Source organism: Lytechinus variegatus, chromosome 1 (genome assembly GCF_018143015.1).
Source record: "Lytechinus variegatus isolate NC3 chromosome 1, Lvar_3.0, whole genome shotgun sequence".
In the NCBI taxonomy this organism is placed as follows: Eukaryota; Metazoa; Echinodermata; class Echinoidea; order Temnopleuroida; family Toxopneustidae; genus Lytechinus; species Lytechinus variegatus.
In genome coordinates, this window is record NC_054740.1 from 63,851,269 (window position 1) to 63,867,518 (window position 16,250).

Consider the following 16,250-nt stretch of genomic DNA (forward strand, 5'->3'; position numbering starts at 1 on the left):
GTCGATTATGGGGGGGCAGGGGGGGCGATCGCCCCACCAATGAAAATATTGGGGGGGCAAACATATCGTTTTGCCCCCCCAATAATTCCGCATGTGCTAAAAATAAAATAAGATTGTAATGTTACACAGAAATCAGCAAGCGAAATTGAGATGCACAACTCGTTCTTTGTCTAAAATCGTGCTCAAAATGTCCACTTTTCAGATTGGAATATCAAAAAATTTCAGCTCGCGCTTTGCGCTCGCATCATTTCTGAAACAAAAACCCATACTTTCCATGATTAAATAGGTGAATATGGTCCCGTTTTCAGTTCTAAACCTCAAAAGAACTCCCACTTCGACTTGCAATCTTTTGTTGGATATATATCTTGTTCTATATTAAAAACGTCCATTAAACTCAATTTTTTTTCATATCGAAATATCAAGATTTTCAGCTCGCGCTTCGCGCTCGCATTAATCTGCTGGTGAGATATATGTGTGCGTGTGTGTGTATATATATATATATATATATTCAACCAATCCCATACCAAGTGGATATATATATACATATGTATAGGCATATGTGTGTGTGTGTATGTGTGTGAGTTTGTTTGTTTTGTGTGATCGAGCGCCTTTGAAAAATTGATTCATGATTTTGCCCCCCCAATCTGAAAAATGAATGGACGCCCCTGGTCAGCAAGGGGGGGATGGAGATGAGTGATATAGATATATAGAGAGAGAGATGGGGGGGGGGGGGTGATTGGTGGATTTGTTTTCTTGGATTGATATATTCTTTGTCTCAGCTTTTGTCCTCTTTCATTCTGTTATTCTCTAAAGGAAGTTAAAATGTTTTGTAATCACTCAAAGGTTTATTTCCTATTCGTCTAATGCAAATTCGTCCAATTGCCAACTCGTCTGCTATCATTTGGTCTACCATCAGTTTTTCCACTAACCACTTGGTCTACAGTGTACTTTCATTTAGTCTAATGCTATTCTGTCTAATAACCAGTTGGTCCAATAGCCATTTAGTCCATGTACCATTTGGTCTTATTTGACTGAAAGGTTAATTGTGCAAAATGAATGAAAATTAAATGGATATTAGACCAACTGGTTATGAGACTGAATGGTAATTAGACAAAAGTGCTAACTGGACCAAATGGTTGTTGTCCAACAGAATGTTGGTCGGAATGGCATTAGACCAAGTGGTGAGTGGACCAGTTGGCAGAAGATGATTTGGCAATTTACCATCTGAAATTCAGTCGAACGAAGCTTTGTTAATGATCAGTGCTAAAAAACTTTATTTATACCATGATTTTATATTCTATTTTACTGTTTATTTACCACAAATTAGTTTTGTTGCAGGTGGAGTTTTGATATGTAATTAAGAAAATTTTATCTTTTTTTATCATATGCCAGAATGGTGAAATCTACATTGATGATGGAACGGATAATGTTCGGGCTCTGCCCGCTGAGATAATGGAGGCTATTGAGGCGAGCGGTGACGGACCAAATGCCATTGGTGGCACAACGACAGACGATGAGGATCTTATACCCACAGAGGGATCAGGAAGTAAGTATATTTTCCGGGGGGGGGGGGGTGTTTCACAAAGAGTTGACTGACTTTAGAGTCACACTAAAATGCATAGCAGCATGCAGTATAAAAGGCTTGACCATATTGGTCACATCATGCCAAGAGGATGCGCCCTACTGCGTATCTAGCAATACTATCAATCATGCATTGAATATCACGTACCATGTATGCGTCGGCATTGAAGTGGGACTCTTAAGTCATACTTGGCTGTTTGTGAAATACCCCCTGATCGCTGTTCAGTAGAGGGCCATTTTCTCCAGATCACTGATAAAACACACACGAGTATCGAGCCATTTGCTCCCAAACTGTGGAACATGTAGCCCTCTTCAATAGCAAAATACCCTTGGAAAATTTCTGTGTGGTTTGATAAAAAATAGTGATTTCTAGTATTGGTAGTTTGAATAAACAACATCTATATGAAAGAAATTGCCACTAAAAGGAAGTAAACCTTCTTTCCAGATCACTGATAAAACACACAGGAGTATTGAGCCATTTGCTATCAAATGGCGTAATAAGCAAAATAGCCCTGTAAAATTGCTGTGGGGTTTCAAAATAGTAATTTCAAGTAAACAGAAGTTTACTTGAAACAACATCTATATAAAAAAAATTGTCCCCCTACCACAGATGTGCACGGATGTACACATTGGTAATGATAGTACCCATCGCATTTCCATTCATTTCAACTGCTTTATGATACTGATGAGCATGAAGCCTTGCAAAATGAAAATATGTGCACCAACTTACAATTTCAAAAAAGCCCCCCAAAAGCAAAATAATAACAATCAATGTTGTTCCAAAACATTGTGCATATTTGTTTGTACTTTGTAAGGTTTGAAACAATCATTTATTTATAGCAAGTTTAATAGGGATCCACCAGTTAGTTTCTGGGTAGGTAGATGATGTTTACAATAAACATGTACATGTGTTATACCTGGTACAACCCAAGCTGTACATGACTGGAAGGATAGAAGCAAGCATACAGGATATTCATGTCCATCAACCTGCTAAATTAAACCAATTAAAACAATCTTATGAAATCCGCTGCTCACCGGAGCTCCATTATCGATTGCTATGTTGCATGACATTGTAGCAGGAAAGTGTCTGTGATACGTTTGAAGTTAAAGGTCACTACTGTTTCTACTTTTAGAACTGAGAGGAAGGTGTGGCCAAAGAGATGGTTGAGGGATGTCAGACTGATCCCTTTAGGCCTACATTCCTAACAATAACTTCACAAATCTTTTTTTTGTCAATTGATTCTAAAATATTGTAGAAGTAGTGGTATATTTTGACCTAATGTAAAAAGCATTGCTTTACATAAAACTGACAGATCATAATAGAACTAGTAGTTTTATGTTATTCCTGCCTCAAATATTATAAAGCAAACTTATTATATTAGAGCAAACTAGAGTTCAGATTCTTGGCCACTGTTGATAAATTATTCAAAAAAAATTAATCTTTGATACCAGTTGATAGATTTGTAACATGCTCTCTTTTTGCTGTTTTAAGTGTTAAGAAAAAACAACCTACAAAATAAAAATACACTATATCAATTATTAATGGTTCATATTGTTACGTTTGATTAAATGGACATTGGTTCAATTTAAGTAGAACAAACTGTGGAGCTTCATATCATAAAAGAGATGAGAGAATCAAATTTTGCATGGTAATAAATATCACAGTAATATGCATTTGCATATACATGTAAATGGGAATTCTATTAAAAGAATTTGATTGACCTGTGAACACCAATAGAAACTTATTAAAAGTCATTGAAAGTATTCACAACTGATTAATCTGTGCTTAAAGGTATTTTCTAACATTGATTTGACTTTTTAAAAATCTGAGCTGCGAGGTCCCGCTTATCATCTGCACCTGTGATATGTTACAAAAATGAAGCCCAGAAAAAATCGCGTCTGAAAATTATTATTAAGTGCTTCAAAAAAGTGAAATATAAAGTAACTGGAAATAGCATCTTACATGTAATTTCATCAATACACTTATGTGTTTATTATTATCGGCACGATAGAAATTACACAAAACCGTCAATTATAACGTATATCCGAAAGGATTTCTTTCGATTGTTTTTGTTGTTTTAGAGTTTTTAGATTGGTAGAAAGGCATTCATGTACATATTTCATCTCTCCTTTGATATTTTTTTAAATTACATGTCTACAACATTAGCATATACATGTACCTTTAACCAATCTCCCCCAAAAGAGGTTCTGCAATGCATGGCGCCACAAATATAATGAAGTTACGAAGCGTCCATTTTTGTTACAGATGAAAGAAGATAGAAAATAGATTACCATGCGTTTTGATATTCAAAGTATTGGTTTGTTTTGTAATAGAATAAACATAATTTTGTTGAGAAAAGGTTGTGTAAGTCTTCTCTTGAAGGGAAAATTCTATTCTGTTATCTTGTTGACCTGTGAACATGTAGGTGTTAGAAACCAAAGTAGGTCTGCCTTTCTCACATCCTCCAAACTGCAATTATGTACGGTTCAGAAAATGCATTAGGAAACACAATAATTTATGGTTTGAAAGAAAAATAGTCTTATTGAAATTAAAAACAAATCTCAGTGGCCTGTGAAAAGTGAACAATAAGAGATTTTTTCGAGAGAACCCTGGGAAGTAGTGATATTTGGATCACCACTCTTCCAATGACGGCCATTCTTCAATTCATTAAATAGAATTCACATGTAAATGAACTTATACTTCTTTTCACTTTGCAGATAACCTTGTTGATCCAGCAGTCTCTTTCTCTCCCACATCAGTAAGTATTAAATATGAAAGGTTATTGTGCACTTTGTGCAAAGCTTATTGTATGGTATTGACTAGCCTTGAGGGGGGGGGGAGAACCAAATATGTTGCCAGCAACAGAATCATATTGACCCGAGTCTTCAGACGAGGGCAATATTGTTCTTTTAAGTGAGATATATTTGATGTTTTAAGAAAAAAGAGCTGGTCAATATTTTAATTCATGTCCACATCAGACATCAAGAGCAAAATCATGAAAATTTAGATATTTCACCCTCTAAAACATGGGACTCTATTATGTCATGTTGAGCAAAGCCTCTGAGCTTTACCATTATGGCCATTGTGACATTATTGAGATGTTGCTTTTCTGATGTGGGGACACAGTACCCAGTGTTGTCTCATCTGTTCTTGCTGCGCAGATCAATTTGTGTATCTCTTTCTCTGCATCCTCAGATGACTTGATGGGAGACCAGGGAAAAAAAACAGGTATATTTTGCTTCGTCTCTCCATGCAAAGTCGGTACGCGCATAGAGACATACGAATGATATACCTATCCCTTCCCATTATTAAGAAAATCCAGGGCAATACGATATTGTATTAAAATCACCAGCTCAGATGTCTGATATGGGTGATAACATAAACTATTCTCAAACTTTTATGAAACATTTGTATAAAGTGCTTTTATTTGTCTTAAATACTCTGAAATATACAGCAATATATGCGATGAACAACTATATTATCACCCACAAATGGCAATTTATTTGCATCATTTCGATAACAGTCTTTGAGTCACATTTAGCTCATTCCCAGATTTCTCAAATTCAAAATGTCTGTTGGCCGTGTTGACTGCCTTCTTACATACCTGTATGGTAACTTTGTCATGGGAACAACCATGGTAACACGGTTCAGCAGCCAATCATCAAGGTTGTCATGGTAATGCAATATTAGGACCTTGGTGTTTATAGTAAAGTCTAATGTCAGACATGTGTAAGCACAAAGAATGATAAAAATATGTATGTAGGTTTCAAAAACAATACAGGCTGATTTTTATTATCAGTCTTTCACTGAAATCTACATCTTTTAAAATAGATCTGTGATGAAAATGCACCCAGGGTAGGAAATAATTCTTAATGCTAATTTTCTTTTCCACATTGGGCGGCGATTGCAGAAATTAGGGGCTGCGGGCAATTCCTTTCATTTAAAGGGCTACTTTTTAGGAGTAAATGTAATTGTGCAGTAAAAGAAAAATATTATTCTTGAGCCACAGCTAAGAATATTGATTTTTCTGAATAATCTTAAATGTTGTATGGAACAGATCTTCGGGAGACTCGAGAAAGCATGGTCGCCCCAACGCATACATTTTGGGGGGATTTTAGGAGCAATTCTGCATTAAAAAAAATAACAAGCCATTTTGTAAAGGAATTCCACACTGCCCTGAAAATATTTTGAAGAAGGGGAACAATGCTGACATCAATAAAAGGGTTTCAATGAACAATGATAACAATGAATCATTACCGGTATGCTTCGTAACTGGAGAAACTTGGTGGGTCTTGTAAGAAAATGAAACCTGTTGAAAATATCACTATTCTAAGATGATCTAATTTTGATACATTTTCACCGATAACAATAATTAGATCATCATTTCATTTATTTTAAAGCCCACACTATGAATCTCTCCCATTTTCTCCTCCGCAGAAAATAACGACTATGAATAACAATATAAATGAGAACGCTGGCGGGAGTGGTGGACCCACAATTTCAAATGGCATTGCACCAATTTATGACGAGGATGGGAATGTGAGGTATAAGAATGGAAATGATGCCCTCGGAGCTGAACCCAACGATGTCAATGAAGAGCCCCAGAACTTCTTCAAGATGATCTTTGAGAATCCCGCTATCTTAGCAGGTAAGAAGATCGTCACATCCCAACCATGGGCTTGAATTAGATCCAAGGTCATGTTTGTGTGGATGCCCCAATGATTGACCTCTACGCCCCTTTTGTTGGCCTTTGAAAATTTGTTGGTGGCCATTTTTAAAAATTTTATCCATATATACATGTACATGTATACTTTATTATAGAAATTTACCCTATAGAAGTAGCATTGATCTCCCACCCTCCATGTTGGAATTAAAAACCTGCCTACCCTTTTTTTTTTGGGGGGGGGAGTTGGTTAGTAAAGATTTGAGTGTGGCAGACTTAAAGTCATCTCCTCATGGTTCCTTACTCGTAACCTCATTGAAGTTTAGGTGGGAGCCCGCACCCACTGAGCAAGATCTGCCCAAAGTAATGTTGTACTTCATTTAACTAGGCAGTAAAGAGTGACTTGAAGTAACACTTAATCATTTTTTAAACATGTCCTAGTGTACTCTTGATATCGTGCAAGAAATCTCATTCATGAATACCTGGTTGTGTGTGTGTGTCCCCTTTAGTATAACTTAAACTTATACTGCGCACATCAGACTTGGCATAAGTCACACTTTGCTCCTTATGTAAAAACACTCTGACCAAATGCACTTTATATTGCAACTACTATTAATAAATTCAGTGCTCCTTTTAGTCACACTTAATTCTTAATGAGAACATACAGCTTCTTAAAATAGTAGAAATAGCTTTTCCTCAGTTCTTGGTCAGTCTGAAGTAGAATCAATCAAAATATGATGACATCGTGCTATTAATGTGAAACAGATTATCTAGTAAGTGTGTGCTTATAATTGGAACACAATGCTTTCAAAAGAAAAATGATTAATTGGAAATATCCTGGTTTGAAGTGATATGAAGTGTTCTTTCCTCTTTCGCTCTGACATTGCATTCCATATCTCTCTTTTGAAATTATAAATGGAGTATAGCCTTTTAAATGAGATGTTATTAAAAAATTGTTTACTTGGTAATGGATTATGGATTCAACCATTCCCCCTCAATGCTCTGCCATGGCCTATTGTTATGTACATAATAATAAAAAAGACTGAATAAACCAGTCAGGCCCCACCTCTCTGTACCATGTTTAACAGGTGTATTAATGGGACTATTTCTCCAAATATTTTCTAGTCATATTCCTGGTCATGTCATAGAAATACTGCATTTCATCAAAATGACACACATATCGATTGGATCTTAATAAAACTTTGACTTCAACTTGGGCTTGGTTTGTAAAACTTTTGACATTTTTATGTCAATGTTAGTATATTTTTGTTATATATTTTCAAAAATTTTATGATTTGTATTCTATTTTATCCATTAGAATTACCACCCACATGTTTTGTAGGTATAGATAAAAACACATGTGCCAAGTGGCTCTGGGAGCAAATGTGTAAATAGAGAAATAAAGAAAATAAGCACAGAATTCCATCAAATTTGGGTATTTTTCCAATCAATATTAATACACTATCACATCTGCTCTTCTGTGTTAGTGATCATCAGCATGAGCGGTTTTTCAGCTACATGAGCTGTAACATTTTCATGATTTCACAATGATAAAGTCTACGTTAATGTACCAGATCTTGATCTATGATATTATGTGACAATTAACCTTGAATCAAAAGACTTTCTCATCAAATAATTGTTTGCTGCAACTACATTCTTGTACCTTTAAGATGACTAAGAAATGATTTTTTTTTTTGTTCCTGTTTGCTTGTAGGTATGGTTGGTGCTGTGGTTCTGATTCTTCTGACAGTTGTTCTTCTCTTCCTCTTTGTCATCTACCGCATCAAGAAGAAGGATGAAGGAAGCTATTCCCTCGACGAGCCACACAAAGTCAAGGACCCCACAGCATACTGGAAAGACACTAAAGAGTTCTACGCATAAAACACTTTCACCTTTTTTCTTTGAAGAGATTTTTATTTTATTCGCGTATCTTGTTTTGGGAGAAGGCAGGGCAGGGATAATGCTCAGGTCGACTCGCCAACAATTATGACTCTTTTATTTCAACGATCAAATTTGGAAGAACTCAACATGATACAGGCCTGCATAAACTTCTTTCCATCACGAACTGACTGACTGGCCTCGAATTCTAATTTGTTATATGCAAGGGTATGTTTTGTTTCTTTGAAAGAAATGAGTATTTTTGTTTATACATCCAACAAAAAGGGGAATGTCGAAGATATTTTATCTTCAGTGCTTAGGTCTCAGGGTGTTCTAATTGAGGAAAAGTTATCCTCTTTTAATAGTTGTTCATGTTATGTTTTAATCCGTAATGATAAAAAGATACACGTCATACGGTTTCTTTTTATCTTAAATCATCTTAAGAAAAAAAATTATAATGGGATCTTGTTGTTGGGTTACAAACAAAATGCGGATGAAGAAGCTGGTAAAGGATTATTTAAGTTGAATGGTATATTTTCTACAGAAATTTTGCACTTTTATGATGTACTTTGCACAATGTTTTAGCCTTTTGATTTTTTTTTCTTGATTGTACTTTAGTTTATTTTTACCTTGAAAAGAGAAAATTGTGTACTTAAGACTGAATTAAATCTTCCATGTAATCTTCATTTGAATGAACACTGAATTGGATTATACATGTAGATCCAATCACCCATTAGGTCAACAGCATTCATTCCAAACATATGTTTATTCTCCAGTTAGAATACATTTGACACGATACATTGTAGATTCTTTATATGAATTCGAAGTCACTGTTTTCATTCAGAATATCAAAATAGGAAATAAAGCAAGATCTTTCCCAAAATAATCTATGATACCGTATAAAATGGTGAAGCCCGTTTTCATTCGGAACTCTTTTCTTTCACTTTATTCTCTTACATTACTATGAAATGTGCCTCCATCAAAAAAAAAAAAAAACACCAACAAGAGAAATGTGTATATGTATAAATGAAGTATGATAGATGAAATGGCTGTAGACCTCGTCTAGTTATATTTGTATTAGTGAACTCGGTTGTTTGATGTTTCCTCTAATAGTTTCAGACCTCCCCGTGTTCAATCATGTTGTATCGATTGCATACCAGTCTGTTTGGTGTTTTTATAAGAAAAAATATCAATATTATTATCAAGCATGAAATATGGAGTTGTACTTATTAATGGCTACTGTGTGTTGATGATAAACACATGGCACTAAATGTAAGTGTTACCAGTAAGTTATTGCACTCTCATTTTTATACAACATAGCGATAGGTTTTACTGCCAGTGGAGAAATTCAATTTGTTAGCTTGATTGTGTGGATGAACTTATTTTTATGGGATGAATGAATTTGCAAGAGTGGTGTACGTATATGTTTATTTTGTCTGGAAGATTAAACCCAGATATACTGAAAAGAATGGCACAATTGCATCTTGACATTCAATCAACCCAAAAGGTCACAGTATTCTGATTGATGAATTTAAGTAGATAAAAGATATATAAAAGCTCTTTGTTTCACAATACTACATGGATACTAAAAAGAATTGGAAGAATAACAACAGAAATGTCAATTTTCAGAGTTCCTTTGCAAATCAAATCAGAAGAAAGAAAATGATGTGAAAAGTTGTGAAATATATTCATTTTTACATATTGTGTTTCTTTTTGTGAGCTATTTGTAACCTGTAAAACGTAACATGTGTAAGAAAATGTTTATTGTTAAAAAGTGACTCCAATGTATTAACATTTTTCTCTAAGTTAGTGATTTACAAAACGCTACACCTATGAAATTTGTACAAAGAATGTAGCATTTTCTTTATTCAATACTTGTATAAGTTACATAGCGGGTTTTCCATGTACGTTAAGATATTTAACAGAGTAATTTTAGATGCTGAGGCATAATACGATGAGTATTTGCCAATGCAAGACTGTATATATGCTTTTAAGCTTGCTTTCTTTTATTATTATTATATTGGTGGTAGAATTTCATGTATATTATTAACCAATTTTAAGAACAAAGTTCTACACATTCAGAGGCGTAGTATTGAGAGTTATAGTGATCTCTATCTGGTCATCATTTTTGTTTAAATCTCAAATTCATATAGCAATATGCGCAATTTGCACAATCTACCTGCTTGTTTCAGTTACTCATAAAAAATATTCAAAGACTATTCAGCTCTATTTATACCTCCGATACTACTCATTCATATGTCTAATCGACCTTTTTCCTGAAATTGATTGACCATTCTAAAAAATACAGATCCATTCTAAGTTCATCAGGCAGGCAGGCAGGCTAGCATGTCTCGTTTGCATGTTTTACTTGGTTTATTTTGACTGATATGTTAGCTGAAGTTACATTTTAAACTGATTTGAGTGAACGTCATGTGTACAAAAAAAAAGATGTGTGTAATTTGTAATTTGTGTATGAACATCAAGAACTATGCACGATTTATGCGACCCTGAAAATGAATAGACAATTATTTAATCGTATAAGTAGTGAGTTCAGTTGTCAGTGATCATGTTAGTCGTGATTTTAATTTTCATACAAATGACTGAACTCGGCCCGTCAATGTCTATATTCATAATCAAGAAGAGACAATCACAAGTCTTCTGATCCAATATTTGATTAAGAATTGATAATGTTGATTCCTTCATTCTTTTGGAAATATTCTAATCTAGTGTAAGAATATTGGGTTGTTTGGCATACTAGCATTTCAAAATATATACAATTAATGTGAACTCTGATGAAAGAAAAAGAAATAATTCAGTTGTAATGGTACTTTAAGTCGCTGGCTTGAATACAAATTTTTGACATGATTTCACAAAAAGTGCAAGCAAATTCTTTGAAAAGAGGGGAAGGTTATAATGTTATCCTGTATTGTGAGATACAACTATCTTTATGAAGACTGAAATTTCTCAATGTTGGATATTTTCTTGTTTGTTTGTGGACCAAAGTTAATTAAATGCTGTGAATTGCTTTCAGTATCCACAAAATGCTATATAGTATCAGCAACAGAATTGCGTCAGCTAATCAGTTTGCATGAAAATAAACTGGGATCCTTTTTTTTATCACCATCTTAAATTTTAACTTCTTGATTTTTTTTAATTGGAATTTTAAACTGCCTTTCTTATTTGACAATAAATATAGGAGTAATCTAGCCTATCTAAAATGACTCAATTTGAAACAAACATAAGGCATTTTAGCTTTGAGCATTGTTATGTGTTTATAATAATATCACCTTATTCCCCTCGTCTCCTTTGGTTTTTATCCCTTTCTTAAAGATGTCTGCCATCAATAAATTCACCAGCATTTTTCATAAATATGTATGTTTTCTTTCTTTTATTGTGAAGTGTATGTATGGAGGATGATGAGGAAAAAGAGATGGAGGAAGAAACAGATGAGGGAAAGTGAGAAATTGAAAAGTTTGGAGCTATGAATGAAGAGAGAGAGATCTAGAAGTGGGAAACGTATATATAAAGGAAAAGTGAAAGATTAAGAAACGAAAAGGAATTAAGATAGGAGTGTTCCAGGATGTATTTATCAAAATCTTATTTTATTTGAATTACGTCTTTGTTGAGTTCCATTGTTGCCCTTTTAGTATCGGGGCATTTTTTCTTCATGCTATACAAATAAAGAAAATAAAAATTGTATACTCCACCCATTTTAGAAGTGAAATTAACAACAGGAGCTAATGGTAAATTCATTTCATTCACAAATGGCCTGTGTGAATGAAGTATGTTTATGTTGCTAGTTGTTGCCCCAGAACGACCACCACTCCCCCACCCCATCCCCTCGGCAGATCCTTGCGGGGGTGCAAGGTATGCAAACCCAATCTATATATTTTTGAGAATTGTCCATTTAACATGTACATGTATATCATTATAGCTAAATCTGTGAAAATTGTCTTCTGCGTCCCGTTTTTAAATTTGCTATTTACATATATGCACCTTCTATCTTAAATTCCTGGACCACCCCCCTGCCCCCATTTGAGAAAAGAATAAATTTGCTGTGTGGAATATAATCAAACATTAGTTTTCTCTTTGTTTAGGGCTATCAGGACCACCTTAGTGGTGACATGACATTTGCTCTTGCGATATTTGCTCCTAGGACATTTGCTCTGGTGTTAATATCTCACAGGGCCTTGGGTTCAAAGCTCAAAAGGACTTCTCAAAATGATATTGTGGAAAACTGTATCTATTGTGGATTGGTCAATGCTATGCCCCGGCCTATTGTTACGTACATAATAAAGACAGAATTAACCAGTCAGGCTCCACCGCTCTCTGTACCAAGTTCTACAGGTAAATCAAATCTGTTTGCATTGGGCAAGTTGCCTTGTCTAGCAGTTGAGCTTCATGTGCTCTATCTGCATTTTATGCAGGAACTATGGGTCAATGGGTTTAAAGTGATGCTGGAAATTTGAAGTTTCAAGCTCAAATTTAAGTCCATGTCAGAGCATCAAGAAAAGAAAACCATCAATGAGGCCTTCCTGACCATTCCCTGCATCATGATGTAGTCATTCACGTCAAACTGATACCGATTTCTGTTCATTTTGTATGATAATTCTTATCCGGAAGAGGGTAGTTTGGCAGTCATAATTGTAGTGAAACTGGAGCTGGGACCTAATGGCAATTGACATCCATGAAATTACACTTTACTTGAACTATGAATAATCTAAGGAATGATATCTTTAAGTTTTACAATATTCATACATAATTCAATTGTAATTCTCATGATAACTTTGGTAAACTGTTAATGTAACTTTGTGACTGAGTAATAACATTGAACATTCCTCATAATTTATTTCATATAACAGAAAATGACTTATGTTTAGGATTTACTCAAAATATCCTCTCCGATTCTGAGAGTCAAAGTTTATAAGTTAGCATCCTGACACAATTCTACATCTTCATAATTAATCATATTCGAAACGGTCTTGGACACATGACACTGAGTAAATAAGAGATAAACAGTTTGTGACGATCTTCATTCTTATCTAAAATTAAATGGTTCTCTTCTGACCTTGAACTTTTATGACAAACAAGTTCAGATTGTAAATCTAGATTTGTTTAATCTAGAAAGAAAACATAACTAAAAGATAAACAGATATGGGCCATTCTTGGTCACATTGTGACCAAAATATGACAAATTTTAACTTTAATGAGTTAAAAATCTAACAATTAAGAAGTTTATAACTAATTATGATAATTTGAAATTCACAGGAATTTCAAAATGAGCTGCCAAAGGGATTACTACATTAAGTATCAAGTATTGTGCTTCTGTGTAAAGTCACACACGCACCCCACTCCTTTTTACCTCAGACCTTGAACCTGTGTACTGGAGAGAGAGCAAAAGATATATTCAAATGATAGCTGACTAAACATGTTAATCTTTTATAACCTTTGAATTACTAAATATCTAAAAAAAATAGATTTATAACTAATTAAATTCAAGATTTGTCAAAATTGTATGGTCCATAGTCACTTAATTGATTAAATGACATTGGAATTGCTTTTCCTAGCTATTTGTCTAACTTTCCACTGAATCAATTAGAGAATCTTTTCTAGGCACAAATTAATGTCCTCTTAAGTCTACTCAGGTGTGAAAATATAAAATGGGTCTCATTTTACTTTTCTCCATGAATTCGCATTGATTTTCCTGCAATCTAATGAAGGAGCAATATGTAAACTAATTCTCATTTTCCTGTGGGAAGCAAAAATATGCTAAAATCAAATTAGCATACATGTTAAGTTTTCCTTCACACTGTTCTTAATTGTGAAAACAAAAAAGAAACTTAAAGGGGAAGTTCACCCTGACAATAAGTTTATTATGAAAATAACATAAAAAAATAATACAAAATATTGGTGAAGGTTTGAGGAAAATCCATCAAAGAATAAAAAAGTTATCAGAATTTGTATTACTTGATTTGTGATGTCATATGCGAGCAGCGTTCCTATCGGATGTTAAAAAAATCAATGAAATGTCATTTTTTCAGAAAATTGAAAATGGCTTTTATTGTACCTTTGGTATATCAATGCACAATTCATTGCATACCTGGAGCTCCTAAAAAGAAAATAAAACATAAGTCATCATGAACCATTAAAAATTAAATCTATGCATTTTATATTACAAAACATAGGGGCCAGCTACTCGTTGATCATGTCACAAATCAAAAACTTGAAATCCTAATAAAATCTTTAATGGATTTTTTCAAACTTTCACCAATATTTTTCATTATTTTTAGCAATTTTTACAACAAACTTTTTGTCAGGGTGAACTTCCCATATAAATGTAAATATAATTTACTACAGAGTAAACTGGGCTGAAATTGAAAATTGTGTTAGATTTTGTTGCAAGATGCTGAATGAGCTCCACATAATTAATGTGCTAGCATACCCTCATCATAACCCCATTGGGGCACACACTTTTATATAATCAAATAATGAATTGGAATAGTGACATGCACTTATGGAGAATTTACCAAAACTAAAAAAAGGATTTGATGAAAATTTAAAAAATTGTGTTTTGTGTATGTGATTTGATAATACATTGTATTCCATGTATTGGGCTCAAGACTGTAGGTGTAATCAGCACAACAGAAAACCAGGAACACTCTGTATTTTATATATAAAATCATTTTTAATGTACTTTTATTTCTCTCATATTTAAATAACTTCTCCTCAGCTTACCTACCAAGCTGATCATTCTATCCACATGAAACGTTAGTTGTCTAAAATTCTTTCATGAATTAAAAAAAAAAATGAAAAAGAAAGTACACCCCAAATCGAACACACTCGATAGACCAACACCTTATCATACAGGCGACGGGTGACTAGTTTTGTTTCATACTATGCATTGAGATATAAATAAAACCTTTCCTTTAATACATGTAGATGAACTGGCAGGTGTTTCATATAAGTTAGGAGTGACTTTATAAACAACTGGTGACCCTTTCCTGTGGTAAATGATATACACGTAATTTTCATTGATGTTGGTTTAGCACCTACAAAAGGACCACCGGTCATTTGTAAAATCATCCTTGGTAACTAATGAAAACCTAAATAAAACACCTAGCAGTTATCAAAAAATTCTCCTTGGGTTTTCCTTGCGTTTAGATGCACAAACTCATTGTATCCAAGCAAACATAACTTTTTCAGAATTGCCCAAAACGATCTCAAAACCTTAAGACATATTGAAGAAGTATTCTGAACATTCTGAAAATGTCTTGTGTTTGGTAGGATATATCATACACGACATATGATATGTGGCTATTCAGATGTAATGTGCTTCAATATACTAAACTGATGCATCAATTTAAGAATAAAAAACATTTTATAACCAAACATTATACAATGCAAGATCTTTGTCTGGGGGGGGGGGTGATAGATTATCCATCAACTTATTATCAATGCGTGAACATCATGTCTCTATCGACCAAAGGACCCATTTATATTTTCTCAATTTTTATGCATATTTTTTAGACAAAAGTTGGTCTTGACAACCTGAAAGCTTGCCAGAAATAGAAAAAGGTAATGTAAATACAAGACAGATTGTAAGGCTTGTAGTTCATTAATTAAAATAGGTTGATGGAATACCTGGTCACTATAGGTCCATAGGAAAGGAACATCCTTAAATCTGAATCACTTTAATAGACCAGTTTGTAGTTACTTCATGGACAATTTTGGTCAAATGACCTTTCATTTCTTTCATTATGATAGGCAGATTTTAAAGCAAGATGTTACTTAAGCTTGCCTTACATAGCAGGATGAAGAAATTGAATAGACCAGACTAGAAAAGCACACCAATGAACACTTTATGAAGGTATTTGTTGCATTCCTACTTTGAATGCATATCATAGCATGTTGCACAATGTACTTGGCAAACTGAAATACCAATTGTTCGTGGATGCACTGTTATTTTTTGTGGATGTAAATGAAAACCACAATTCAAAAGAATATATCAAGAATAATCAAGACATTAAAGTTGGTGCTATCTCATTAGATTTTAAACCACCATGTCACTTTAATACAATTCAATTTTCCTCTGATCATGCGCAGAAATGAACTACGAACTGGCTTATA

At 34.0% G+C, this 16,250-nt stretch overlaps 1 protein-coding gene across 1 annotated transcript; it reads left to right on the plus strand.

Annotated features, from left to right (window-relative positions):
* Window positions 1-1,371: 1,371 nt before the first annotated feature.
* On the plus strand, window positions 1,372-11,486 carry LOC121419639 (syndecan-like). The gene is made up of 4 exons (XM_041614099.1): window positions 1,372-1,546; window positions 4,300-4,340; window positions 6,020-6,230; window positions 7,960-11,486. Exons 1-4 carry the CDS (start codon window positions 1,453-1,455, stop codon window positions 8,124-8,126), a joined length of 513 nt encoding a protein of 170 aa, XP_041470033.1. The 5' UTR covers window positions 1,372-1,452; the 3' UTR covers window positions 8,127-11,486.
* The last annotated feature ends 4,764 nt before the right edge of the window (window positions 11,487-16,250 follow it).